A 22904-nucleotide genomic window follows, 5' to 3' on the forward strand; every position below is an offset into this window, starting at 1 on the left:
TCCTCCCCCAAAGCCCAAGGGGCGCCTGGGTGGCTCAGTCAGTAGAGCGTCCGACTTCGGCTCAGGTCATGATCTCACAGTTTGTGAGTTCCAGCCCCGCGTCGGGCTCTGGGCTGACAGCTCGGAGCCTGGAGCCTGCTTCGGATTCTGTGTCTCCCTCTCTCTCTGCCCCTGCCCTGCTTGTGCTCTCTGTCTCTCGTAAATGAATAAATGTTTAAAAAATTTTTTATAAAGCCTTCAGAGGGAGCACGGCCCCGCTGACACCTTGATTTTGAACTTCTAGCCTCCAAACTCTGAGACAATGCATTTCTGTTTTTTTTAAGCCACCCAATTTTTGACACTTTGTCATAGCAGGCCCTAGGACACCAATACACTCGGGTTATTCTTATAACAGTGAAAGAGCAGAGTTCAAACCCAGGAATGGTGTGATTCGAGCTTGCTCTCTCTGTGACACCAGGCTTGCCACCCCCTCATCTGTGTGATGTTTTTTGGATAACGTGTTCTGGAAAGCATTCTTGTGTGCCTTCTCTCATTCGGTCCTTCGGACTGTTCTTTGAGAAAAGAGGGAAGGTATTATAATTCCAAAGTGACAGGTGAGGAAGCTAAAGTCACATTTGGAACTAATACAGGGCTGGGCCTGGAAGCCAAGTCTCCTAATTCTGGGGACAGTGTTCTTGTCACCCTTACACCTGTCACTACTCCCTCAGCTATTGTCCAGCCAGCACAGTCTCTTGAACCCACCCCACCCCACCCCAATCTTGCTACCGAGGCCTGAGGGAGCATCCCAAAGTAATGGGGACATAGAAGCTTTCTCCATGCCACATTGCTGTGGCCAGGCTGTACAACTAGGCTCTGGCCTTGATCTCTTGATGAATGCCAAGGATTCTAGAGCCTCACTCATGACCCAATGGACTGTGTGGGTGAAGGCACCTGACACCAAGTGTTTCCACTCACTGCCTGGGGACATCTGCTGTTAGGCTGCCCTCACCACCCAGGCCACCACCGCCTGGAATATCAGCTCTGGCCAGATCAAAATTCCCATTCACCAACCCTCTGGACACCCTTAATTGGATTGTTGGCCAAGTGTTTCCTACCACCACAAACCCATGACCGCATTAGTTCTTGGGTTGTGAAGTTTTATGTGTCAGCTTGCCTTGGCTGTGATGCCTAGATTTCTGTGAAGGTATTTTGTAGAGGTGATTAACCGCTATCATCAGTAAAGGAGATTACCCTTGCTAAGGTGGGTGGGCCTCATCCAATCAGTTGAAGGCCTTAAGCGCCAAAACAGGTTTCCTGAAGTGGAAGGAATTCTGCCTCAAGACTGTCGCTTAGAAATCCTGCCTGAATTTCCAGCCTGCCCTATATATTTGGGCTTAACTGCTCCCACAGTGGCATGAACCAATTCCTTGAAGTAAATCTCTTTACACACACACACACACACACACACACACACACACAAACACACACACACACATCCTGTTGGTTCTGTCTCTCTGGAGAACCCTAACTGATACGGTTCCCCTTTCTGTTCAGGACCCCTCCCCTCTTCCAGCCTAGTACGCCACATGGCTGCTCAGATCTGATTTATAACGGGGAGCCGAGCTGGGTAAAAACTGAGTACTGGCGTGAACAGCTTACACTAAGCAGAACTGACAGTTTATGCATTCATTCAACAAATATTTATTGAGTGCATTCTGTGTGTGAGGCAGTTTGCTCAGAAAGTACCAAAAATTCAACTGGGGAGAGAACAATCCTGAATCAATGAAACCAGGGGAGACCTGGTGAGAACAAATTGGAGGTGAACTTGGCCGCATCTGAAACATCTGTACCCTGAACTGGCAGAAACAGCGGATGCCGAAGGATAGCCCAGCCGAGTTCACCACAAAAGCCTAGATCTAAAATTACACAGAGCAGCTATCTTTCATAAAATTGTGTTAAGTTAACAAAATTAAAGTTGAATACTATTTATTATTTTGTGAATTTTCTCTAATCGATAGGTATCTGTGAACAACTATATGGTAATTTAATTTCACTTATAATCTATTCATGACCTAGAATCTCTATCTTTATTCTATGTCTGAGGTCACCTGAGTCATGAGTGATTATTAACAAAAAGTGAGCATCTGGCGATAGTCGAACCTGTGTGCAAAGGTTAAAATAATTAACCCGGAGTATAAATGCCTATTTAGAAAATATTGCAGAACCCTCCAAAAATAATAAGGATGGCAGGAATGTCTGTGAAGTCGAAAGGCAATCAGAAATAATTTGGGAATTTCCGGCAATCTGAGATTACCTAGGGTTTTTCTTGAACATGGGATCACCAAGAGGTAATTATGTGGTCCTCTCCTTCTTCTCACTGTTGGGGTATAATGTCTGTTTCTGCCCAGGCATCTCTAGGACCAAAATCAGAAGAACGTTTCGCTCTCTGGACCACCGACTCCCTGCCGCTCAGAGGCCAGCTGAGCATTCTGGCTTTGGCATTTGTTGTTGTTGATCCCTCCCCCGCTTTTGAACGCTCTCTCCACTCCTGGGATCCAGGTCACGGTTTCTTCCCGCTGTTCTGATCGTTGCCTCTCCTGCATTTCTGTGGACCCCTCTTTCTCTGTCTGTCTACCCCATGAATGTCCCTGACCCATTTTCCTTCTCACTCTGACAACTCTCTGCTTGGGTAATCTCACCCACTACCAAATCTGTAAGTCTGGCCGTGACCGCCCCCCTGAATTCTAGAAGCGTATTTTGAACACATGACTAGACATGACCTAGATGTCTCACGGGCCCCTGGATGTCTCATGAGCACCTCAAAAACAGTGTCAGAAGCTGTATTCAGTCTAGTTCCGCCTGCTTCTCCTCTGTCCCATCTCAGATCATCGCATCTCCGCCCAGTGAGCTGAGCTGCCCTTCACTTCTCTTACCCCTCCACCTTCACTTGGTCAGCTCACCTCCTAAACAGTTCTCAAGTATGCTATCCATCTCCCAATGACTCCACCTGGTTCAGGCTCTCTCTGTCTCTAACCTGCTGCTGCCATTATGGTGGCTTGTGTTCTCCTTGAGGTTAGAGTGTTTCTTATGCAGTACAGTATCTTCATCAAAGGAGCCCAGGGGCGCCTGGGTGGCTCAGTCAGTTAAGTGTCTGACTTTGGCTCAGGTCATGATCTCGCGGTCCGTGAGTTCGGGCCCCACGTTGGACTCTGTGCTGACAGCTTAGAGCCTGGAGTCTGCTTCAGATTCTGGGTCTCCCTCTCTCTCTGCCTCTTCCCCACTCATGCTCTGCCTCTGTCTCTGTCTCTCTCTGTCAAAAATAAATAAACATTAAAAAAAATTTTTTTAAAGGGGGGTCAAGGGCATTGCCAGCACAGTGGAGTGGAAGTCCTGGAACCAGATCAAACACGTACGAGCTGCATATCACCCGTGTCTCAGTTTTTTCGTCCGCGAAAATGGGTTGTCATGCAAATTTGATGAGGATACAGCAGTACATAAGTAATGCACTTACAGCAGTGCCCGACATACACACAAGAAAGTGTTAGCTGTTACATTTCGTAAATGTATGTGACTTGCTGAGGATTGTAGTTTTTTAGTTTACCGTTATTTTTTTAAATAAATGCAATCGTATCAGCCTCCTACTTCAAATCATTCACTGGCTGCCCATCATTTGCAAGACAAAGTCCATCCTTCTCAGCCTGGAGAATAAAGCTGATTTTTCCTGTTCCGCGCCTCACCGCAGGCATCTGTATCCCATACTGCTCGCCGCTTCACCATCAAGCTGGCCTCTTCCTGTCCCCTACCTGGATTCATGCCCATCTGCTTGCCTCTCAACCATGTAACAGACTCCTCCCTAGCCTTCAATACCCAGCTCAAATGGCACTTGCTGTTCAGTGTGAGTCCCCCGGATGGAGCCGATTGCTTCTTTCCCCGAGCAGCTGCCCCCTGCCCACACCTCTAGTATAGCATTCATATGCTGTGTTGCACTATTCTTCATCTCTCCTCAAGTGGATCCTAGTGGGAGATACATTGAGGAGAAGGTACCCTCTTGTCAGGCCATACATTTCTATGATCTGATTTTTGGTATGGAAACGTGATCATCCCAAACAGGCAATATTAGCTTCGTAACTATGGAGAGAAGAAAGGCAGGAAGGAGGATGAGGGAAGTACCCTGTGGTCCTGTGGGTAGTGAGCACCACCTTCCTTTGTGGCTCCTGATGGCGCAGTACAGAGCCCTAGGAGCCTGACTTCCGTTAGGAGGCCTAGTATCCCAAGCAGCAGAACGAATACCCTAAATAGATTTCTTTTTTTTTTTTTTCTTCCTGACCTTGACTCCAGTGGTCTTGAGAACAGGAAGAGATGGGAGGCAGATATCACAGGCATCCTAGGGGCATCTTCTGCTCCAGGCCTACATGGCTGCCACCAGGACTCACTTCTCCCTCCCGCCCTGAGCCCGCGTATCCTACATGCAGCATCGTACCCACCTGACGGGGCATCGGAATCCCTGGCCGGGGCCAGATGATCTCCCAAGCCATACATACAGGGTCCAGCCATTAGAATCTGAGGTGTCCCCTGGTACTCTACGGATGGGAATCAAGTGTCAGGACATCTGAAGTTCAAGACTGTCTCGATTTCCTTGGCATATCGGCTCCTTCATTCTTACTGAGAAGTTCTGCATATACTGTAACAGTAGAACCCCTAGGCCATCTGCAGTGCCGGGTTTAATGATATTGACGCACACCATAAGCTCTCAAAGATCTGTGTGAATGGAGGGGAGAAGAGCCCAGAAAAACGAAAACATTCCTATTTAACATTAGAGCGTCTCATGCAGTTTCTGCTCTCTTTCTGCAGCAGTAATTTGCCTAATGATGTTTTGCTCAGATTAATATTAAAGTAAGTTTGTATTCCTCAAGCACGCACTGACTGTCGTAGCAAGGCATCATCAGAGCGTGCCGGAAGCCAACCTGAGATTTGACATTTGGCATAGATAGCCCCCAGATGCATAATTACATTTAAAAAATTCAGAGTTGACATATTCAGCGAGGTTGGGTGTACGTCCAGGATACTTGTGTGTTGACTAACATCTGCCTGGCATCTCTTTATTTATGGAGCTCTTTCGCCTATAGTCTCTGGTTTAACACAGCAATCCCCTGAGGCAGGTGGTGGGATTCCCGTTTTACACAGAAGGACTCTAAGGCTAGCGGTGGCTAGGGGTGCCATGGAAAGAGGAAAGAGCACAGCGGTGGAAGTTGTATTGAACCGAGTTTCTGGTCTGCAAGTTCATACACTCCCAACTACCCATCTTTATAGTGTAGTTGGGTGTATTTCTCTGCGTCACGGCCTTGTGTCAGCGGAATTTTCAAAATCCTTTCTTTTTCGACTTAGAAAAAGGAGGGAGGCACCTGGGTGGGGGGGCTCAGTTGGTTAAGCGTCTGACTTTGGCTCAGGTCATGATCTCACGGTTCATGGGTTCGAGCCCCATGTGGAGATCTGTGCTGACAGCTCAGAGCCTGGAGCCTGCTTCGGATTCTGTGTTGCCCTCTCTCTCTGCCCCTTCCCCACTCATGCTCTGTCTCTCTCCCTCTCTCTCTCTCAAAAATAAACAAACATTAAAAAAAAGGGGGGGGAGGGTTTGGAAGTTCTCCACGTCCAGTGTGGAGCTCAGTGAGGGGCCTGAGCTCATGACCCCGAGATCAAGAGTCAGGCACTTAACCAACTGAGCCACCTGGGCTACCCTCAAAATCCTTTCTAATCTGAGGATACTATCTATACTATACCATACTATACTATGCTATACTATACTATATTGTACTCTATTATCCTATATGGTGTCCCAAGCCAGCCAGAGCACCTTGGACTACCTTGAAAACGTAACTTTACTGTTTTCTCCCTGTACTGTCCCGCTCTACCTCTGATTAACAAATGGGAAAGTTTTATACTCTGTTCTTTTCCCTTAACTCCTAGCTAGAGTCTTCTCTGTCAGAAAAGTAAAAAAAAAAAAAAAAAAAAAAAAAAGACAGTAATTAAAAAGTGAGAGAGAAATAAATGCCAACATTAAATTAATGCCCAGCATTTTCGCTGGATATATTACCCATGTTTTCAAGAAGGTTGGTTTCATTTTGGAAAGACTGTCTAGAAAAATGGAGAACAATGCTAAGTAAACCAGTGAGTCATTTCTAATACTGCTTAATACGCTGCTGTAAGAAAACAGAAAATGAATCGAGTTCTGTTCCTTAAAGCTAAGCAACATGATAGCCCATATAATGGAAATATGGTTTCCTGAGCATATGATCATTTTAATATGGGTTATTTATTGAGCGTTCCTATCCCAAGAAGCTCAAGGTGTTTTATCAACATTGCTGTAGTAATTCTCACATTCCCCCTTCATGTTGATTGTTGGGTCCCATCTTCTGGAAGAAGGAAATCGCACCCAGAGATGTTGAGCAGCTTGTGTAGAATCACTCAGCAAGTCAAGGTCAGTGCCAGGATTAGAACTCAGGCCTCCTCATACTAGACTTCCAATCAGCAGAGTGAAAATAGATAAGCTAGTATGTGGGTTACATAGGCAGCAAACCCATGTGGGTAGTTTTTGTGAGGAGGGATTAATTGCTTGCTTTTTTTTTTCTTCTTGGCTTCAGGGGTGGGAAGTGCACGGTAGACCCAACTATGATCAAGACAGCCCATTGCAGACACACTGAGGAAAGCTGTCCATGGGTTCCCAGGGTGGGACAAGAGGAAATCATCTTCTTCTGCCTCTTCCAGGAGGCATGGAGACTTTGTTCTTTTATCGCTTCAGCCCTAAAGAGTTTTTATTGACCGCTGACGACAGCCAGTAGTTGAAAGAAGACTCTGAATATGCTGCCATTTAGTTCTAAAGACTGGCAAAACCACATGGAGGGCATGGGGAGAGCAGAGGGGGCAGGAAGAGAGTCAGCGTCACTAATTGGTGTGATGTCACCACTAAGGAAATGGTGACTAGGATACACAGCCCTTCCAGAAACACGGAAGAACTCGCCACACATCTGACCCACTCTGTGACTTTGGCGGAAAGGCTGAGGCGGAACTGAGTTCCAAAGGTTGGAATCACTGGCTTCTAAAAGCCATGTTTCCAGAAGAGAGCCTGGTATTGCGCTAATGGCTTCCCTGGAGAGCCCTGGCAAATCCTCACGATTCATGTATCCTAACACACAGGAATGCTAGTAGGAGTTATGGAAAGTGACTGTGGCCACGTGGCATTCTCCCCCCAAGCATCTTTAGCATGTGTCACTACAAGACAGAAAAAGGGATTTCTTGTCCGCTGAGCAAGAATCAATATAAAAAGAAGTTCCATCCTTTGTCACTTACTGCCTCCTCCCTCCCCCTTCCCTCATGGCTACCATTAGAGGGAAGCCAACACGTATGTAGCCCTTACTGTGCGTTAACTCATCCAGCTCTCAAAACCACCCCCTGAGGTAGGTTTTATTGTTACCTTCATGCTACAAAAGAGGAAATGGAGGCCCAGAGAGGTTAAGTCACCTGTCCAGGGTCACTCGATTGTAAGTGGCAAAGCCGGGATTCAGTCCTGAGCAAGCTAGCTCCAGAGTCTGTGTCTCAATTCACTGCCTGTCCTGAGTCACCTGGCTCTGGTGTCCTTACGCATCTGGCTCCGGACCCTGGGAGAGCAGCAGCATTCTGACTATAATGCATTTCTTCTAGTACACATAGAATTCAGTATCACTCATCAGGTTGTTTTTGTGGATAAGAGGGATTTTCTTTATTTTTAAAATTATTTTTTTAATGTTTTTATTTATTTTTGAGACAGAGACCAAGCATGAACAGGGGAGGGGCAGAGAGAGAGAGGGAGACACAGAATCCGAAGCAGGCTCCAGGCCCCGAGCTGCCAGCACAGAGCCCGACGCGGGGCTCGAACTCACAGACTGTGAGATCACGACCTGAGCTGAAGTCAGATGCTTAACCGACTGAGCCACCCAGGCGCCCCGATAAGAGGGATTGTCAACATGCAAGGGAAGTTTAGGGCCACTTTGCAGGTCCTGTGCTAACATTCAAAGGGCCTTACCATGCTGGGATTGCCATCATTTGGTGACCAGCCCCTTGAATCTTTCCCACCATCAGACAGCATCATGAGTGCTGGCGCTGGTGTGGTCAGTCTGAAGTACGGTACAAAAGTCAAGGAACTAGTTAAATTTTGGTGCCATCTGATTTTCAGCTCCATCCGTGGGGCTTGGCCTGTCCTAGATGGTTGGGGCATAGACTGGATATAATCAGTTATCTGCCTCCAAAGTGTCTATCGTCCCCAGAAGCAACCGGCCCAACTCGCAGTCAACAGAGACAGGTATAAATCAATACAAATGCCTATCAATATGACAGAGTCAAAATAAATGATGATGGGTATAAATAAATAATGTGTAAGCGCACTTTGAGGGGTTGAGATGGAGTAGGTTGGGATCCTGCTGGCATTGGGGAGCAGGCGTGAGATTAATTAGGGAGTTTATTGGAGCAAGTTGCAAAGATAAAGGAGGAAGAGGGAGACGCGGTACAGCTGCCATCTGAACGAAAGAGAAGTGGCATCTCTATGGCGCAGCTTGACGAACGAGCACCGGAGAAATGGGAGGCATCGCCACTGATTTGAGCAAGGCACTTAACCTCCCCGGGTCTCAGTTCTTCCATCTGTCAATATAGAGGACTGGGTATTGAAATCAAGGGAACATTGCGAAACGTTTTGAGTTCTCCAGAAGGAAAGTATCACCATCATATACCTCTGGGTTAAGGAAAAGCTGTTATTCAGAAGAAATGCCCGTGGCATATAACACCTGATTTGCCCCCCAAGCACCAGTAACTCAGATGTCTTTGGGGAAGGAAGTGTTCTGATGCATCCGCATAGAAAAAAAAATAAATAATAGCAGGTGTTCAGAGCCTGCAAGGAACGTACCTCTCTTTGGCATCACCTAAACAGCTTGGGCTCAGCCCCGACCAAGGCGGTAGACGCCCAGACCCAAATCTCAAATAACTGCCCCCTCCTTGCTCTTTTGGTTGGCGTCAGTCAATCGCAAGAAGAATCAGATGTTCCCTTGCCAGCATGACTGATACATTTCCAGTGGAGCTATGTTTATGTCTTGATCCTCGTTTGTGTGGTGTTCTGTGTTTTATAACTTGAGTCTCCAGGAGTTTTTCCCATGACTGTGTGTCATTCCTTATCACCCATAACCAAATATGGCAGCTTTAAATAGTGCTGTCATTTTTCTCGATTCACTCGTTGTGATATAATCAGGTATAGATTTCTGACACTGAGCATCTAATGGGGTTTCAGATTCAGAAAGCAACAATGAAAGATTTTTCCCCCCTGGGTATTTCTCAATTGAGAGACACAGAAGGAAGTAGTCATGAGCGACAGGGCACTAGAATTCATGTCTGTTTGCCCAGAGAAACCGCAGCAGTATGGAAGGACAGAGAAAGACGAGCTGGAGAGAGCAGGCCGTATGTAGAGGGGGCAACCACCACTGAGCTCCAGCCAGTTGACAAGGTGGGCCCAGTGTTTCTAGAAAGCCCCATTTTGCTGGGGAAAAAAAAAAAGAAAAAGCCGGAAAGCTGGATTTTTACATGACATCTCCCAATCATGTAACGTTAGCAACGGATACAGAATAGGTAAACATTGCAGGGTAGACAGATTAGGGGAGGGCTGTCTGTGTGTCACCTTTGATCTAAGGTACCTCCAACCAAGACCAGAGAAAGGTGTGCACTCGTCCAAGACCACACAGCTGCAGACAGCTCGTTCCAGTTTGCTCTCCTCCAGAAAAATGTCTGGGAGCTTGGTGGCCAGGTGTCTGTTCCTGGCTCCATCCACTGTCGCCTCTGACTCTGGCCAGGCACATCCCTGGGCTGGGGACAGCCCACATTTCCCCACAGCATTATGCTAAGAGCCCTGAGCTGTGTGTCAGAAGGCATGCATTTGAGACTCCACTCTTCCACTCCTCAGCTGTGTAACCTTGGACACACCTCTTGACTGCCCTTGGCTTTAGGTTTCTTCGCTAGTAAAATGAACATAATAATCTGCCTCATGGCACCGTCCTGAGGTTGACAGGAGAAATCTCACTCGGTGTGAGATCAGCCCACAAACAAAAACATCAAGGGGCCTGTCACGTTAGCATCCTCATGAGAAAGACGTGAGAGTCCGAGAGGGGTGCTGTTGTACTCCAGCACAGACACCAGTGGCTCTAAGGTGCCCCTGAGCCCGCCATGCCGTCCCCGGGGGCGGGGGCGGGGGGGACACAGGGCAGTGGGTAGGGGGCGCTGAGCACTGTTCCACTTGCCCAGCACAAAGCCTTCCTCAACCTAGGAAGTGACATGCCTCCAGCTGTTCCTTTGTTTCATCTGCTGAGGTCAGGGCTGAATAGGTCTTGGAGCAGCCCCTCTGCACCTTGGGTCCCAGTGCCATTGAAACCGGTCACCCAGAACCCGACGCAATGCCATCTGGGGCCAGACCCGCACTCCCCATACCCTCCGCCCTGCCCTGCCCTGCCCTGCCCTGCCCAAGGGCCATCCTAACTGAATGTGTATGGTGAATCTTGGTTTTGTCTCCATTTCCAGGGGCGCAAACCTGGCTATTTCTCCTTCCTGGACCCATTTTCTCCAGGCGTCTGGCTCTTCATGCTTCTAGCCTATCTGGCCGTCAGCTGCGTCCTCTTCCTGGTGGCTCGGTAACGCTCCTCTCCCCGTCCCTGTCCTCACACCGCCACCTCGCGTCCGCTGCGGAGAACTGCATGGGAGGGGTGGGGAGCAGGACACCTTGGCACCACACAGGAGGGGGTAGGAGAGGGACTCAGGACCCGACCTGTCCTCTGCCCTGCTGTCCACCTGGCACTACCCATTCCCCCACCTACATGCACATGTTCCCTAATGTGCATGGTGAAGACAGGTGAGCTTGTCTGAATTTGCTTCTGCATCCCTCCCCTTCCCCTTCCTCTTCCCCGCCATCTCTGGGCCCCCTGCTTGTGGGTGGGGGGCTTGGGAAGAGAGAGTGGTGGGGAGGAGAGAGACAGGATTGATCACTATGCATTTGGCTGTCCTGGCATCAGACCTCACCAGGATCTGCTGCAGAGTGCTAAGTGACAAGAAACAGAGCCTGTGAATCCAGAGTGAGGGGACCAGAGGCCTCATGGCATGGGCGAAGGAGGAGGTTCCCTCTGGAGAGGGTCTGGCCCATCCCCTAGCCTGGATCTGCCAGTGAAAACACAGCTGCCTTGGTGAATGGGAGCCATGGAGGGTGGTACACGACAGGAGGACGGGTTGGAGAGAGGCATTTGCAAGTTGTGTTGAGTTGAGACGATTGGTCCAGATCAGGGGTTGGCGACAATTAATCCCTCCCCTCTCGCTAGAAATAGAAACTATCCCTGGGCCTACAGAAGAACCTGAGAGCATCCCGTGGCTAAGACCGCCCATGAATGTGCACAGAGAGGGTTGTTTCTCTCTGGGGCTGGGCCGTTGGATCAGCCTGGGCTTCAGGAGAGCCAGCTTACCTATCTGGAAACAGAACAAGCCCTTGTGGTTCACAGGTCACTCATTCGGAATCCCAGCTCCCTGCTCAGTGCTCAGCTGACCATAGTGGGGGACCAGAAAGGGCTGTTACCTAGGAGCAGAGAACCACAGAATGAGCTTCAAGGGAACTGGCAGGGACTCTGTTCCAGCTGCCTCCATAGCAGTCTCCTTTGCCTCAGGGCCACAGTGGCGGGGCCAGATGATTCTAGCGTCTGTCCCAACTCTGCCTGGCAGGGTCTTCCCCAAGGGCATGTCTGCTCAGTGGCTCAGGGAGAGCATGTGCTCTCTCCAGTTGGAACACGGAGCCCCAAGGGACAGCGGAGTGCTTAACCCCCAGGGCAGCCCCCAGCCTGCCCAGGGAGTATTCTGTCACCCAGCCTGTGCCTCTTCCAGTGGAGATAAAAGCCAAGTTGAGGAAAGTCATCCTGAACCCGTGAGATCCAGCCAGACAGAGGAAGGCCTTGCTTATAAGCCAGTAGTCTTCAAAGGCTGCTGTGTACCACTCATCTACCCTCTTGGGCCTGTAGGCATTGCCACTATCAAGGATCTGTTGTCAGTGACAACGGACGAGACACGCAGGAGGTTGGCACGCTGCATGACACTTTCCCTCTCCACTCCACCGCCCTGTGTGCTGCAGCTTTTAGGAAGCTGTCTGCCTGAGCCCTGGCTCCACCTCTCTGAAATCCACTCTTGCCCCCTTCAATTGAGCCCCTGCGGGTAGCCAGCCACAGCTCTCGAGGGACCCCGAAGGCCCTGGAAATAGTCTTAGGGCTTGGTTCCTAGATATACAGACATATAAGCCCGCTTCCCCATGCCCACTGCAGCCTAAAGCTTTTCAACCAGCCCCAGGGGCTTCAACAACCCTTCTTCCCTGCCCTAGACGCGCACACACGCACACACACACACACACACACACACACTCTCACTCACTACCCCCAGGATCCAGCATTAACAAAAAGATTAACCAAAAAAATGTACTAAAGGTCTGATTATACCACCTTGTGTGTGTGTGTGTGTGTGTGTGTGTGTGTGTACATGAACATAGGATAATTTACCGACCTGCGGTAGGTACTGGTTTTGAAATAGGGTTCCATAGGGCAGGAAGGCTCTTGGGAGGCACCAGAGACTCTGGAGGTGAGAAGAAGCCTGAGCTCTGGAACCTCAACTCCTCTTCATCCAAACCAGTTCTGCTTTTATCTCTTGAGCTACCGTACTGCTGGGTAAGATTTTAGAGGTGAAAAGCAATGTTTGGAAACCACTGATCTAAGGCAGCCGTTCCCAAGCCAGCTGATATCTGAGTCAGACAGGGAGCTTTTAAAAAGTTTGATTCCCAGGTCCGATCATCTCAGCACCTCTAGGGACGGGGCCGGGGAATCTGTATTTTTGGAGCTCACTTCCAGTGGCCTGTAGGCTTGGGAACCACCGAGCGCAAGCCAGCTCCGTAGGCCACAGAGAGAAGGAGCACATGTCAGGACGCGGGCCAACGATGACACGCTGACATCATATTCAGGAACAAGAGGCGGCAGTGGAAATGTGGGCGAGCCACTATAGAGTGAGTGCCGACGAGGCTGGGGGAGGGACAGGAAGACCCGTGATGCGAATAGTACCCTGTGAGCACACGGTGCCTGCCCTGCTCGGCACACGCCCAGACACATCTCTCTCGTCAGAGCTGGGATGCTTTGCGTGGGCGACCGGCCAGGGCCACTGAGCAGAGGAGGGAAGGCGTGTGTCTGGTCGGCAGGAAGACGGGGTGTTCTGGGCATCAGGGAGGGAAGGTGGGGGCAGGGAGCTTAGAGCAGCCCTTCTCGACCCCGTGTGCCCATCACACTGACCTGGGGGGCTTTAAAAAATTCTGATGCTCAGGCTCCACCTGGACAAAGTAAATCAGAACCTCTGGGAGCAGAATCTGGTCTTTGACATTTCTTTCAACGCCCCCAGGTGAGTCTGAAACAGAAACAGGGTGGAGACCCTCAGCCCAAGGGACGGTCTAGGCCAGCGTTTCTTTCTCAGCGTGGTCCCTGGACCAGTGGCATCTACATCACAGAAGAACTTGCATATTCTTAGGCCTCACCCAGACTTACTGAATCAGGAGCATCAGGGGCCCAGCCCAGCAGTCTGTGTTTGTTTGTTTTTGTTTTTAAATTTTTTTTTAATGTTTGTTTATTTCTGAGACAGAGACAGAGCATGAGTGGGGGAGGGGCAAAGAGAGAGGGGGACGCAGAATCCGAAGCAGGCTCCAGGCCCTGAGCTGCCAGCACAGAGCCCGACGCGGGGCTCGAACTCACAGACCGCGAGATCATGACCTGAGCCGAAGCCAGACTCTCAACCAACTGAGCCACCCAGGCACCCCATCAGCAGTCTGAGTTTTAACAAGCCTTCTCAGTGATTGCAATGTAGGCTAAAGTTCAAGAACTTTAAAGTTCAAGAACAAGTTCAAGAACTTGTTCAAGAACAAGCTGTTCTAGGCTGAGAGTTTTCTTTTCTTTTTTTTTTAATTTTTTTTTTTTTAACGTTTAATTTATTTTTGAGACAGAGAGAGACAGAGCATGAACGGGGGAGGGTCACAGAGAGGGAGACACGGAATCCGAAACAGGCTCCAGGCTCTGAGCTGTCAGCACAGAGCCCGATGTGGGGCTCGAACCCACGGACCGCGAGATCATGACCTGAGCCGAAGTCGGCCGCTTAACCAACTGAGCCACCCAGGCGCCCCTAGGCTGAGAGTTTTCTAACTGGCTCTGTGGGGCCCTGGGATCCCTCTGTGACCACTTTGGGGACTAGGGGGTGCAGAAAACAGAGCTTCCCCGCTGTCCACCCCTGACACTCCCAGCTTCCAGTCACTTTATTCTAGATTTGGAGTTCCACCTCATAATTTATTTGGGGAAAAAAAAAAACATTTTTTTTTTTTTTTGATGAAAGAAAAACAGTTTGAAAACTGCCAACATACTCCAACCCCCTCAATTTGGGGGTTGGGAAAATCCAGGTCCAGCAGAGGGAAGTGGCTTACCCAAGGCCACAGGCCAGGTCCTGAAGCACAGAGGCGAGGCCAGAAAGGAGAGCCGCCCCCACTGACTCCAGCACTTTCCATCATGCCCACCCTCCGTGGCACTAGTCTATGTTCCTTTTCTCCCACAGGTTGACCCCCTACGAGTGGTACAGCCCCCACCCCTGTGCCCAAGGCCGGTGCAACCTCCTGGTGAATCAGTACTCCCTTGGCAACAGCCTCTGGTTTCCTGTCGGGGGATTCATGCAGCAGGGGTCCACCATCGCCCCCCGAGCCTTATCCACCCGCTGTGTCAGTGGCGTCTGGTAAGATCCGGGGCAGAGAAGGGGCCAGGCCCAGTGGGGTGGGGACACCAAGGGAGTCCTCAGATAAGCCCTGCTCTGGCTGCGGGTAGGCAGGAACCTCACAGAGAGCTCTGCCTTTCAAAACAGATTAGCAGGGAGCTGGGTTGCATTCCGCCAGCTCAGAAGGCCTGGGAGCACGGGGTTGGGCACACTTTGTGCCATCTTATCTGGTTCCTCTTTCCCTCTGCCTCAGAGGTCTGGATACAGAGGGGAGCCAGGGCAGGAAAGGAGATGCAGAAAACAGCCTTGTAAGGCCCACGGCAAAGCGATTGTAACTTGCTGACCTGAAAATGACCTGAGGTCGGGTGGCTGGGCCTGCCAAGGCATATGCAGATTTATGCAAATGTGAGTGAAACAGGGCTTGGCTGCTGGAAGAATTCAAGCCTGGCTGTCACATCTCTCCTCCTCTACCAGCTTTCTCCAACTTTGTCCCTCTGCGCCCGGCTCTGGGGCCTTGCCTGACCTGTCCACCTCGGCAGGTGTGGGGAAAGGCAAATTCTTAGTGGCTCAGAGCCGGACGGGACATCAGGAGCCGTCCACACGGGCAGTCTGCCAGCCTCAGCCTGAAACTCCCTTCTCCTCTTGGCTCGTTCAGGGCGAAAAGAATACGGTCGAATGATTCGATGCATGGAAATGCAATTTGCAAACTTGAAAATGATACATAAATGTGTGGACTCATAGTTGCTATTTGAGCATTATGGGGGGGAATGAAACAGACATACATGTGTGTGTGTGTGTGTGTGTGTGTGTGTGTGTGTGCGCGCGTGCGCGCGCGTGTGTGCATGTAGCACAGAGAGGCACATTTGCAGAGTACCGGTTCCCCACCCTCACGTAAAAACCCGCTGTCGGGTTTGGCTGTCACAGCCTATAGGCCTTCCAACCCTGGTTCTCTCCCCTCCTTCTCAGCCTGTGTAAACCAAAGGAAAAGTGGCGTTTTCACCCTTGGACACCAGTGCCTGGACATTTACCAGAACCACTGGACTAGAGCTGATGGAGAGGTGAAAACGCAGCTGGGATTTTTGTTTTCTCTGCTAAATGATAAATACAGTAGGATTTAAAACATCTGGGCAAGGTGCTCCCCCATTACCAGATTGTGCCCAGAAATCACCAAGTGGATCAACGGGGACAACCCGGTTTAACATTCCACCGGGAGAAAGGGGCGGTCTTGGCAGGGAAAATCACAGAGTTCCCTCAAAATCCTGGAAATCTGGACAGAAGCCCTGCAGACAACAGAAGTCAGCTGCAGACTCTGATCTTTCTACCTGGGGCTTTGCCTTCCAGAGGGGTGTGTTCCCATGCACTGCACATAAGGCCCCATTGTCAGGTTCATCCACCTGTCAGATCCCTGACCCCCAGGACTTCCCTCCTGAAGACAACGTCTGCCTGAGCGCTTGGGAGGGCCACCAGTCTTGTAGGCTGTGCCGCCCTGGCCCACAGGGTTGCCAGTACTTTAAATAGCTGTCCTAGGGGAGCTCCATTACGCCACTCTCGAGGGTGTGTGGGAAGAGTGGGGGGTGCCTGAGTTGTTAGGGAGCCCCTCTGCCTCTCGGAGCTCTGAGTTATCAAATCAGGGTCTCAGTTTGGTCAGCTCCCTGCAGGAGTGTGAGGTCAGAAGACAGGGCCATCGCAGCCCCCCTTAGAGTCCCCACCCAGAGCAAGTGACGGAAAATACCACGTTGCTAACAAGAATGCCAACTTTGCAACCAGTGATGCCCCTTTCACACGGGAGCAGGGGTCCCCTGAGCCCTCCGGAGAGAGTGTGTGATTTGCTTCCTCAGCAGAGAAGATAGGCTTGCCCTGAGCTACTTTGTTCTCTGACCCATTCCCTTGTGACCAGTGGCATAAAGAGACACATGGCCACCCAGGGTGGAACAGACGCTGGAGTGTAGCCGTGGGGCTGAGGGAACTTCCCCAGCCAACTCTGAGGTCAAGGCCACACCCAGGGCTCACTAACTCTCGGCACTAGCCAGGGCACAAGCAGCTTCAGAATGCTAGCCTCCACCTAGGGATGGGTCACCCCACCTCCCTGGCCTCCTCTGGGGGATGGTCATGAGAAAGAACTTCCAGCAGCGTGTATGAGCTGAGGCAGCAGCAAGGAAGGCAGGTCTTAGGAATGGATGGACACCGGGCACCTATAGGTCACAAATAGGGAAGTTGACCAGATGGTCGTCATCCCATGTTCGGTGTAACGGTCTATCCCTGCATTTCTCTGTATCTCACATTCATCTGGTCCTTTACAGATTATTAGTCACCAATCGTTTGATCTCACAGTTCTCCAAAGACACGCAGAGCAGGCGTTATTCTCCCTGAGCGGGCAAGCTCAGAGGAGGAATGTGGCTTTTCCCCTAAGGTCTCACAGGGGGACGGGAACAAGGCCAGAACTAAACCAGCTCACCTCACTGGTGGTCTGGCATACGGATGCACCCACTGAGTCGGCAGATGCCCCTGTCACTTCACATCTGGGAGGCCGCCAGCAGGGGTCCTTGGACACAGAGGCCAAGGAGACAATGGGACTTCCCACTCTTAAAAGTCTCCTGGAAGCTGCTGGCCTCTGAATCCTGTGGCAAACGCTACGCTTTAGTTGGCAATGTCTTCATAATGACTAAAGCCTCATTAATTCAGACTCCACTAATTCCGAATTTGTGATTATCCAGCCTCACTTGTGCTTGGATATGTCTTTGAATTCCCATAAACAAAGGGATTGGGATGCAGATCCACACTGCTGACCAGATGGCAGAGGGCTTATTTAACCTACTTAAGTGAACAAACTAGTTTTAACGCCTTTAACATGTATACCGCCTGACTTGCAAAATTATTCTAATTTTAAATGAGTTTGCTCTACCCAATAAAACACTCTTCTGTTTTGAAATAGCTTGCCCATTGGAAGGGTAGTTTCTAATTCCAGCTTCTTAGCACTTCAAAGGTGCCCGTCACCAGTTAATCTCAAAGGGTTTCTGGTTTTGCAGGACTGGTTTTAAAATATGGATGTATCACTGTGTTACTTGGCAAGTTTCTCATCAGCAAAATTGGGATAAGAATTTTGCCTCCCTTCGTTGTAGGGGGTACATGAGATTGTGTCTGTGGCTCAGGGCAGGTGCTCAGTACACGGTTGATGCTCATCTGATGGTTGACCGCATCATGAGAGGACAGGGGCAGCCGACCCAGCTCGGGTTGTAAACAGAGCCCCCAGAGCCGGCACCCTTAGCTCATTCCCTGTCTCATTTCTCACGGTCTCCCGGACGGTCTCATGTGCATGGACACACCTCTTTTGAATAGCAACCCAAGAACCACCTCCTTTTGGAAATAAGAAAAAAAAAAAAAAAAATTAATGGTCTCCCAAGCAACCTCACACACCCGATTCATTTCTGTTGACATCATATGCCCTGCCTCCTTTCTCTTCCCCCACCGACCCCGACTGAGCTGGGAGCTCCTTCCAAAGAGGGACACCTGGTCTCTCCTATGTCGCAGCAGGACTGGGGACGGGGGCTAAGACTCCTGGGCGTGCCTGGGCAACGATGACTTCCTGGTCTTTTCCTACATAGGTGGGCATTCACGCTGATCATCATCTCATCCTACACGGCCAACCTAGCAGCCTTCCTGACTGTGCAACGCATGGATGTGCCCATTGAGTCAGTGGATGACCTGGCTGACCAGACCGCCATTGAGTATGGCACAATTCACGGAGGCTCCAGCATGACCTTCTTCCAAGTAAACCCATTTGGTTGCTCACCAACATGGGGAATTGGGCAGGATAAAGTTGAGATGTTTGTCCTCTGGAGAGAAAAACATCAATCCTCATCCCATTATCTCTTTTGAACATCTAGTTTGGAGATTCACTTGGAGCTCGTTTCCCCCCCCCCGCCCCCCTTCTGCAAAATACCCCTGGAATGAGGTCCCCAAAGCACTTTGGGGTTAATTTCAGCCTCCCAAAGTGTTGTGCAAGAACCGTTAGTGGGAGTCGAGATGCTTTTAAGTATAATGTGTTGAAACTATCTTTGAATGGCAATAGTTTCATATTTGTTTTAGTGGAGATTAGAAAAATACCCGTAAATGCAGCGAATCTAACCTGTACGTTTATTTCTACTACTCCATAGGTTGAGGCTAACGTATACATTTAAGTTTGGTTAAGTGGGTTAAATTTTATCGGCAGTACTTACATAAGGCAAGTTTAGAACACTACACAAATGTCTGAAGTATAAGGAACACGAAGATGAGTATGAACTGATTGCATATATCCCAAACTAGACAGGTGTCAGATCGGGACCCTGTTGGCTTTGAGGTTTCCTAGCAAGGCTCTGGAGAAGACCTTGCCGCAGTTGTGTATTAGCCAACAAACCAAGTGACTGATCACCAAGACTGGCAGATCTGAGCCAGACAAGAGGGGCAGTTTTCATCTGCTTCGGGATCTCTAAGAAAGCAGACTTACCCTGCAGTTAATAGGTGTCTAACCAACCTACCGCCCAAGAAGTCCATTTTCACAGGAAACAGGTCCAAGGCCTTCCGTTTTCTGTTTCCTAGACAGTCTCAGTGTCTATTGGCCCCATACCCACTGAAGGCATCATGCAAACCCAGGTGTGGATAGACTCCCAGAATTCTCTCGGCCTTGTTCTTATTTGTAAAAGAGAAGCCAGTCCTGGATATGTGATTGACAAGTTGGTTTAGGATCAACAGAAAATAGCCGGGACTCTTCCTTCAGATGGTGTCTTTAGACGTCCTGATGAACCTGAATCCACCACCTCCAGCCTGCAGGACAGCAAAGGATAGTTCCAGAATTTCCGTTCTTAATTCTATCAGAACATGGAGGTTGGCAGTGGTAGACCTCTCAAGGGTAGATGGGGCAAAACCAGTGATCAAACCAGTAGACAGAGTTTATAGTGCCTTAGGACCCTGTTCTTTCCTTGCTTTTCTGTAAAAGTTTATCGTAGGCACAATCCCCGCCTCCTGCCGTGATGCGGTGGCAGTTGAGAGATGAAAAGGGAAAAGATTATTGAATATAGTGAGGGGGTTGAGTAATAAAGGGGCCAGGATTTTAAGGTCTACTTTGATTCCCTCCCTTTTAAAACCACCATTTCCTGGGGTGACTGGGTGGCTCAGTTGGTCGAGTGTCCAACTCTGGATTTTGGCTCAGGTCATGATCTCCCAGTTAGTGAGCGCGAGCCCCACATCAGGCTCCACGCTGACAACGTGCCCGAGATTTCCTTCCTCTTTTCCTAAGCCTGCTTCCGTGTGTTCTTTTCCCAGAATTCCCGCTATCAGACCTACCAGCGCATGTGGAATTACATGTATTCTAAGCAGCCAAGTGTGTTTGTGAAGAGCACAGAGGAGGGGATCGCCAGGGTGTTGAATTCCAACTACGCCTTCCTTCTGGAATCTACCATGAATGAGTACTACCGGCAGCGAAACTGCAACCTCACTCAGATTGGGGGCCTGCTGGACACCAAGGGCTATGGGATTGGCATGCCAGTCGGTATGCAGGAGAGGACCAGCCTCTTTGGGTAGCTCCATCCAGGCAGGGTCAGAGTAGCTAGGACCACGGAATGCAACATTGAATTTGACAACCCCGTTCTAGAACCACTTAACAGGAACTTTAGGTGGGCATTTTCCAGGTTAAAAAAATAATAAGCAAACCCCCATACTTCCACTAATCAGTGATCAGTTCTCAATCTTTAGTTATTGAAGGGCTAGCTATCGATTTGTTAGTAGTTGATTAATACTAAAGGGCAGGTTGATGCCCTCGGTGGATTCTTTAGGGCTTTTGTTCTCCCTCCTCCTGCTTCCTGCCCTTTGGCCATATCCCTTTTGATGGTCTCTCTACTAGCAGTGGGAAGGAGAAGGAAGAAATGGTGAAGCTCCATGAATTTTGCTGCTAGTGTCCCTGGTGAAAGGCTCATTACAGAAGGAGACTGACATGATAGATGGGGTAGCTTCCAAATCATTTGTGGGTCTCGTGGACCCATCTACTCCAAATCAGCGTAGGTAATTGAGAATAGGTAGTGGAACTCTGTATTTAGCTGTGTACCTTCCAGTGTTTTATACCAAGGTAGGGATGTCTGGCTTCCAGAAAGGTATCCCAGCTGTGTTTTCTAAAGGATGTTCACACCTTGATAGTACCTCAACCGGAAGATGAGAGGGAACACGTTGACCGGCTTTTTGGATTGAAGAGAGAATCTGAAAATGTTCCCCAGATGCTTGGGACATGGACCCTTCCCCCACCTACCGCTGAAAGCCATGCTGTATAGGGCTGTCCTCGCCCAACACTCTTCTTATAGGAGGTTGTCCTGTACAAGACAGCAGAGGGAAAGGCAGGAACTGAGGCCATCAGACCAATGTGGGGAGATCAACATACAGTATACACAACTTTGCTGTTACCTTACATATGCCTTCTCTTGATCTTTACCTAACTCAGAACTCTGTAGGCTTCACTATATACCTGTGGAGTGTGAAAAGCATGGTTTTGGAGTCAGGCAGACCTGGGAATGCACCTGGCTCCGGCCTGTGGGACCTCAGATAGGTTATTTAAGCTCTCTGAATCTCAGTTATTCTGTAAACTGGGGCAACTGAGGGATAAGCCTAATAATCCAGTCAAGTGCCTTACTACAGTGTCTCATACTTAGCCTGTTCAGGAGGAACACTGGTGCCCTCCCCATTTTTTCCATAGTCCCTTGTGTTATTTGATAAAAGCAGATGACTCCTTAAACACTGATCAGAAACTAAACCAGTGACCGTAGGCAATGATACGGTTCATCTTCGAACTCTGTGAATTCTGATACTACGAATTCTATAAACTAGACGCCTCACTCGGGGCCCTTGAAAACCCATGTACTCCCTTCTTACCATCATATTTCATTGATGTTCATTAATATGCAAATTACGAGCCCCTTTGAGAAATGTATTGGCTTACATTTTATTTCAAGATGGTGGAGTAAACCACAAAACAAATGTATGATGCACCTTGATAATACTCCAGCAGTTTAAGAAATTTAACTGAAATGTCAAATGCTTCCAAAGTTTTCGTGGAACACACCTATTAGAGAGTTGACCTAAAGCGGACCAACTCTAGAAATTTTTATCAATGACGAAGGAAAAAGGGAAGGAAATGCATTTATTCTATGTCTGATGTGATGCTATTTTCTTTTTTCTTTTTCTTTTTATTATTATTATTTTTAATGTTTATTGACTTCTTGAGAGAGACAGAGTGTGAGCAGGACAGGGGCAGAGATTGAGGGAGACACAGAATCTAAAGCAGGCTCCAGGCTCTTGAGTTGCCAGCACAGAGCCCGATGTGGGACTTGAACTCACAAACCTTGAAATCATGACCTGAGCTGACGTCGGATGCTTAACCGACTGAGCCACCCAAGCGCCCCTAACGTGATGCTATTTTCACACGTCATCCCACCTGTGAGTTAGATGTGGTCCTTCCCACTCTAGAGGAGAGAACTGAGATTCAGAGCTGGCAAGTTTCTTGTCCAGGGTCACAGAGTCAGTAGAGGAGCTGGGTTTGAGCCTGTCTCCAAATTCAGTGCTTCGCTTACTGGACCATGTTGCCGGAGGGGTCCCACCAGCTCGACAAGACGGGATAGGTGGGGAAGTGAGGTACGGGCTTGTCCGGGTTCTCAGATCAGGCTGAGAAGGGCACCACACCACCCACTGATGAGCCAGAACTTATCTGAGTTGAGGTCACGTCCAAGAAAGCATGTGTGTCATTCTTACGCGGGAGGTAAGGGCATAACCAGAGAATAAGCAATGTGGTGGGACCGAGGGAAATGAAGAGAAACAGTACAAGGAATGAGATGGACAATTAGTCAAGTGGTTTAGGAGCAAAGTAGGCAAATGTGGAATAAACAGAATAATCCTTTCTCAAGGCCCCTGGTGTGCCACTGAGGTTGGGTTGGAAATGCTAGAAATGCCTGGCTGGGCTGGACAGTCGTCTGTAAACCTGGAATGTTCATTAGTCTCACCACCTAGCACCATCTGTTAGTTCGAGTAGTCATCCACTGCACGAGTGTGTTAAGTACCTACTATACGTGGGCGCTCTCGATGCTTGCCCA

General features: G+C 49.4%; 1 protein-coding gene across 4 annotated transcripts in view; it reads left to right on the top strand.

Annotated features, from left to right (window-relative positions):
* The window catches only part of GRIK4 (glutamate ionotropic receptor kainate type subunit 4), a 431410-nt gene that overhangs the window by 388607 nt on the left and 19899 nt on the right, over positions 1-22904 (top strand). For all 4 annotated transcript variants that reach the window (XM_045483193.1, XM_045483194.1, XM_045483196.1 and 1 more), the window contains 4 exons: positions 10564-10673; positions 14644-14817; positions 18399-18564; positions 20098-20323. In XM_045483193.1, the coding sequence (XP_045339149.1) occupies positions 10564-10673; positions 14644-14817; positions 18399-18564; positions 20098-20323 (676 nt within the window). The remainder of the gene's footprint in view (positions 1-10563; positions 10674-14643; positions 14818-18398; positions 18565-20097; positions 20324-22904) is intronic.

Source organism: Leopardus geoffroyi, chromosome D1 (genome assembly GCF_018350155.1).
Source record: "Leopardus geoffroyi isolate Oge1 chromosome D1, O.geoffroyi_Oge1_pat1.0, whole genome shotgun sequence".
Lineage (NCBI taxonomy): Eukaryota > Metazoa > Chordata > Mammalia > Carnivora > Felidae > Leopardus > Leopardus geoffroyi.